Source organism: Sinocyclocheilus grahami, unplaced genomic scaffold (assembly GCF_001515645.1).
Source record: "Sinocyclocheilus grahami isolate Dianchi unplaced genomic scaffold, SAMN03320097.WGS_v1.1 scaffold588.1, whole genome shotgun sequence".
In the NCBI taxonomy this organism is placed as follows: Eukaryota; Metazoa; Chordata; class Actinopteri; order Cypriniformes; family Cyprinidae; genus Sinocyclocheilus; species Sinocyclocheilus grahami.
In genome coordinates this window covers 1,354,302-1,360,574 of record NW_015505767.1, presented here as the reverse complement: position 1 = coordinate 1,360,574, position 6,273 = coordinate 1,354,302, and the positions used below count along the sequence as shown (strand labels likewise).

General features: G+C 38.0%; 1 protein-coding gene across 2 annotated transcripts in view; it reads left to right on the top strand.

The window, feature by feature from the left end:
* The window catches only part of stim1b (stromal interaction molecule 1b), a 42,850-nt gene that overhangs the window by 16,524 nt on the left and 20,053 nt on the right, over window positions 1–6,273 (top strand). For both annotated transcript variants that reach the window (XM_016240404.1, XM_016240403.1), the window contains exon 7: window positions 3,145–3,322. In XM_016240404.1, the coding sequence (XP_016095890.1) occupies window positions 3,145–3,322 (178 nt within the window). The remainder of the gene's footprint in view (window positions 1–3,144; window positions 3,323–6,273) is intronic.

Here is a 6,273-nt window from a genome sequence, read left to right as displayed (position 1 = left end):
CATCTAAAAGCATCTTCAGACGCAGGTTCTATATCACTGAATACTGATTTAATTGATAACAGCCTATTGTCATATTATTCTAATTTATTTGATGTAAGGATTTAACATTAAAGATGACATACAAAAGGTAAAAAAAATAAAATAATAATAAATAAATAAAAAACTGAAAATCAATTGCCCCTTATGGGAAGGTTAATTTCTGACACTGATGACACTGGGTTATTGTTCGAAGTGTTATTTCAGGGTTTGGATATGTTCTTATAACTCAAACGAGTTCACCTTCAAATCATGACATCAAATTCACATTTCACTAAATTCAATCACTGAAACAAGCACTCTGACGAACAAATAGTCCCATGCCAGTGGGATAACAACATATGATTTCCTAAATTTCTAGACAGTGCTCTATGAATAAAACTCAAAAAATAAAAAATAAAATAGATGTGCTGTGAAGGTAAAGTGAAGGAGTCATTTCTTTTCATATCTGTCATATTATTTAAGTTCTTCCTTTGTCTAAAACGCAGCGTATTGTCTAAAACAAAAGTTATGACTGTATGTTCACATAAATTGATAGTCTGTGCGTCACTACAATACATTCTCCCCGCGCTGCAGTGTGTTGCGCAGTTTTGCCACACAGATTTTGATAGTTAGCTATAATAGATCAGGCGGTGAGCCAAAGGACCAAAGGCTCTGCCGCGGTACGGTTTGTGTCAAGCCATTCATTAATCTGGCTGTTTGATGAAGAGAAAGAGATAAAATGTAGTAGAAATAAACATGTTAAGAATCAATAGAAGCGGAGGACTATTATTGTTTTTTTTTTTTTAGGACTATTATTATATTGTAATGTTTGGTTGACCAATCAGCGGAGAGAGGTGTTTCATTCCCGCCCACATGTAGAGATCGAATATTCAAGTTTCTTATTCGTTTTCTATCCCTGAACGGAAAAACGAAAAATGAAGCCGCATTCTTGATTTTTCGTTTTGTTTGAACAATTGAAAAATGAAATATGTGCCGTTTTTCATTTTTCAGATTTCAATATTAAATTAAAAAACAAATGATCGGAAGATACTCTGATTTAGTGGGTAAGTTGGATTAATTTCTGTGACGTTTCTGTGATTTTAGAATGCTCCCAAGCATGAGTATGATTGTATTTGGTGGGCTATGACATCTAAAAGAGTAAACACTCTTACTCTGAGCGATTGCTAGGTGGTAGTTTACTGGCCCAAGTCAAGCACAACACAAATTTGTTGAAATTGTATGAAATTTTGTGATTGGTTAAAAATATTTTTACATTTTTTGGAGCCTTATGTTATTGTAAAGTCATACTAATTGAAGGAATTTGATGTAATCACTTTATAAACTGTCTAAATATACCAGTGTGTCTGTGAATTGTCTGGTCTGACCACAGAGTGGTTGATCCCTCCCGGTTCCAGATTCTGTCTGGAGCCTTTTAATAATCTCAGCTATTCAACTCTCCGGTCACTGTTTATGCTGTCCACAGTAGAAGGTTCCTCACTGTTCCAGATGATCTTACTATAGAGTCTCGTGGTGTTGTAACACTAATGGAAAATCGGCCTAGTATCTGTTTACAAATTTCAGCTTCAGCACATACTGTACACATGAAGAAATGAGGACTCTCTGCCATCCAAATTCCTTGGTCAAAGATTATGTGTGCAAACAAAACACTCCTTTATATACATTCAAAGAGTTCTTTTATCAAACACTAGTGCCATAATTGAAAAGGAAATCCAGTTTATCATGTGCCAGCCTCAGTAAACCCACCAGAGATTTAACCTGACCCCAAATCAAGCCGGTTAAGATGGGTGAGCGTCGAGGTTGAAGGATTCACAAATACTTTTGGCACTGCTACATGTGCCATCACCTGCCATTTTCCTGGGCAGGATGTGACCACAAAATCGCAGATGGAAATAGCACTCGCTAATCCAGTCATCCAAAATCTCCTATTACGCAGCTGATGCCACCACATTTGTGGGGAACACCCCTCTGGATCCCCGTACTGTTGTCATTTCTGCATGCAAAATAGATTAAGACAGATTTGATATAGAACTACTGATGTGTATTCATACGTCCTGCATGGTTAGATCCAAACTGGGAGCTTTTCATCACTTCTGGGACTTTTTCTAAGTAGATTACTATTTGTTTGTATTACTGTTATTCTTGCTAAAAGCGGTCTGTGCATGTGCTTTATATCACAAGTTTGTACAACAGCCACATATGTTTGGCTGGAGTTGTAGAGACAGGAAGACAATCATGTATTACTCCAGCCAAAAAATCCTGGGCACTTTTCCATATGCCTTCTTCACACTATTGGGCTTGCGATTTTGTTCATAGAAAGTCGAGTCTGTCCACACTGCACATCCTTGTAAAAAAGTCTGTTTTAAAAAGAATATTCTGGTTTTATTTGTTGTGTTTAACCAAAATATATGTTCAGATTTTTGATTGACATGATGAAAGCATCAGTCGGTATGGAAAAACAACATTGGAAATGCATGTTAACAGAAGATCGCAGACAAAAGCATTGGAAAGAAAACTCTAATTTGCTTCGGCCATGTTGGGGTCGGCTGGGGTGACCAGTGGGATGTATGTTGAAAAAGAGTCATAATTCCCACATGACATTAGAGTATGTGATACTCTAGTCTAGTGCATATGACAGCACTTTGTACATTCATCCATACTCTACTGTCACTGTTTTTGATTTAATACCTAAATTCAGCTTTGCCATCAAAGCAATGAATTACATTTTAAAATATATTAAATAAGTAGGGCTGCACGATTATGACAAAATCATAAATTCGATTAATTGTGCAGCCCTATAAATAAGAAAACTATTTTTTTTTAATTGTAATAATATTTCACAATATTACAGTTTTTATTGTATTTTTGATCAAATAAATGAGGCCTTGATGAGCATAAGGGACTTGGGTGCTTTCATTTTATGGAAAAGAGCAACATCGACATTCTGCTGAACCTCTCCTATTGTGTTTTACAAAAATAATAATAATAAAGTCAAAAGCAAAATAGAAAGTTTGGAACAACATGATAGTGAGTAAATGATAACAGAATTGTAAGGTGAACTATCAACTTTATTGTTACTAAAGTGTTGTTTTTTGCCCTTTTTGGCAGTGAGCAAACACAGTCACTTGAAGGACTTGATGCTGGTGGTGTCTATCGTTATCGCTGTGGGGGGCTGCTGGTTCGCCTACATGCAGAACCGGAATTCTAAGGACCATGTTAGCAAGATGATGAAGGACCTCGAAGGGCTTCAGAGAGCTGAGCAGAGCCTACTGGACCTGCAGCAGAAGTAAGCACTCAGTTTGTCCCTGATTGTATTATAAATTAACAGGAAACAGGCTTACAGTAAATAGCAGCTAACAGGCCGGAAAGGCTTTAAAGTGGAATCGTGAGGCTTATATTTCATGATGCACAGTTGAAAAAAATGTTTTCTAAATCTTATTGAGGCAGGACTTCATTTCTAGATGGAGGAAGGTCTGTTTGTAAGTTAGCAATAAATTCCTGTGGTTTGTGAAGTTTGAAGAACTCAGCTAGGTAAACAATCTTTCACATCTCAAGCAAAAGAAAAAAAACAAGATTTACTTTTTAGCTGGTCATGACATCGCAAGATTGCTAAGTGATTCTGTCAGGACTAGTCTCAGTATGTATGGAATGTGTAATGTTATTTCAAGTAAATGCTCTTCAATAAAGTTTTTATTCATCAAAGTATCCTGAAAAAAAATTAATCCACAAAAATATTAAGCAGCACAACTGTGATAATAATAAGAAATGTTTCTTGAGCAGGCATGCAGCATATGAGAATGATTTCTGAAGGATCATGTGACACTGAAGACTGGAGTAATGATGCTGAAAATTCAGCTTTGCATCACAGAAATAAATTACATTTTAAAATATATTCAAATGTAAAAGTTATTTTAAATTGTAATAATATTTCACAATATCACTGCTTTTACTGTATTTCTGATGAAATATTCAATTCAATTCAGGTTTATTTGTATAGCGCTCTTCACGATACAAATACAACTTTACAGCAAATTAAGTTTCTACAATATTTAGTAGTAGCTTATCAGTGGTGACTGTCAGTACATATGTACATATGGCAGAAATGTATGGAAAAAATCTAATAAAAGCAATCTTGGTGAGCAAGAGCATAAACTTCTTTCAAAAACACCGGTATATATTGGCCATTCTCCATGGCAACCATTCTTAATTAGATAAATAATTCTTGAAAAGTTCATGCTTTATTGAAACACTAATGTTAATGTTTACAAGACAAACTACTAGGGGTGCACGCTTTTTAGGTCTAAAGTGACTTGTAACAAATCCACGCTGTTTTATTTAAAGGGGTCATGAACTGCCTTTTTAAAATTATTTTGTACTGTTCTCTGAGGTCCATAATGTTATCAAGCTTTTTACATCAAAAAACATCATAATTTAGAAGTAATAGGCTATTTTCTGTTCTGTTTTGTCCCCCCTCATCGGAACGCTCTGTTTGAATAGGTGTGGCAGATTGTAGACTCAGAAGTAAACGCCCACTGCTATGATTGGCTAACAGTTGTGTATGTTTGACAGCCTACATTACCAGTGTAGTAGATAGCTGCTGTGATTTAGGTTAAAAACGCATAAATACTCAGTACATATCAAATGATCTGTAATAACAGACATAGCAATAGTGACCACATAATAAAAACAGTTACTCACACTTGTGTGGTGCGACATTATACTGTCTGATCCAATATAGTCGCCACAGCATCATCTTTTAGTTTAAATATTTCTGAAAATCCTGCGTTGAATTGTGCCTTGTTTGCAAACGAATCCACTCTTTCCTAATGTTGAGATAAGAAGGATGACGATGCAAAGACTGTGTTTTTCCACAACTTGGCACTGTACTGAGTCTTGTTATTTTCGGAGCATCTTTATTGTTTGATTTCTGTGTAGACCTGTTTGCCTCTCTCGTTATTTACACTACATGCGCAAATCGGTGGGTGGGGCTAAACAGGCAGTGATGTAGAAGCAGGTGTTTAGCCACACCATTACATCATAAACTGGCACATTCCACAACCTGTCGTTTTGACAGATTGACTTCAATATAAGCTGTTTTTAGACTAACGAGAAAGTTTTGAGTTCTGAAACTTACAGGATGTTTTTATACATTTTGACATTTTATATGTCAAAAGATCAAGGGAATTTTGATTTCTCAGTTCATGACCCCTTTAAAAACAAAAAGAGGAATTTGTCTATATGGTGGAAGTGTTTTCATTTCCTACTATCTTTGTCTGTTCAGGTCAAAAGACTCTTGCAGGGTGATGCAAGCATCCCTCAAAAGTCCTTAAATGGCAAAAGGACGGGCAGTGCTGTGCCGAATCCAGCTCGGAGTGTTTCAGACAATCGCACTCTCATGCTGCACTCTCAGTTCAGCTGGCGCCCACTGCGCTGAGGCAGAACAGAGAACGTGACTCTGTCTTTTTTCAGAGGTCAGAGGTCTCAGAGAAACTCATGATTCAAACATCCTTTCTTTATGGTGCATCAATTTAAAGCAATGGCCTTATAAGGAGAAGGATGCAGTTTTGTGATCTATATTAGTTTGTTGAAGGAAAAGCGGTAGCAGAGGAATGTTTGTTGAGTGTAATGTGATTAAGTCACAGTGTAAGTATGACTGGTGTTATAGAGCAGCACATGGATCTGAGTGCGTGGCATTTCTGTCATATCCTTCACACTAAATGCCATTTGGAACAGAGACCAGGACACCTTGTTTCCACTTTGATCGGCACCACGATAGATATCTATCTATCTATCTATCTATCTATCTATCTATCTATCTATCTATCTATCTATCTAATCAGGCTCCTGAAGTCCCTCTTCAGTGTCTCCATCTGCCACAGTATGGTGTCGTTAACCCCCGCTTGAAGCACGACCACTCCGGTGCTCTCGTCGCCCTTCAGGATCGCGGGTATCTGCGCAGAAACATCGAGAACACGAGCACCAGGGAAACAGTGAGTGTGCACTTTACCTTCAGCTAACTTAGCACGGACGTGCCAGACGATGGAGTCTCCGATGATCTCAGCGTCGCGTTCCGTCTCTCGGAGGGGAGTGAAGCGGTTCCGGGTGGAGATCTCGAAGACCGGAGGTGGCGGAGGGGGAGAGGTCATCGCCCGGGGCCTGGCTCGCGTCTTCCGTGGCGGGTGCACCCAGGGTCCGTGGTGTCCCGGCACCGGAGTGAAGGACATCTGGGAAGATCGC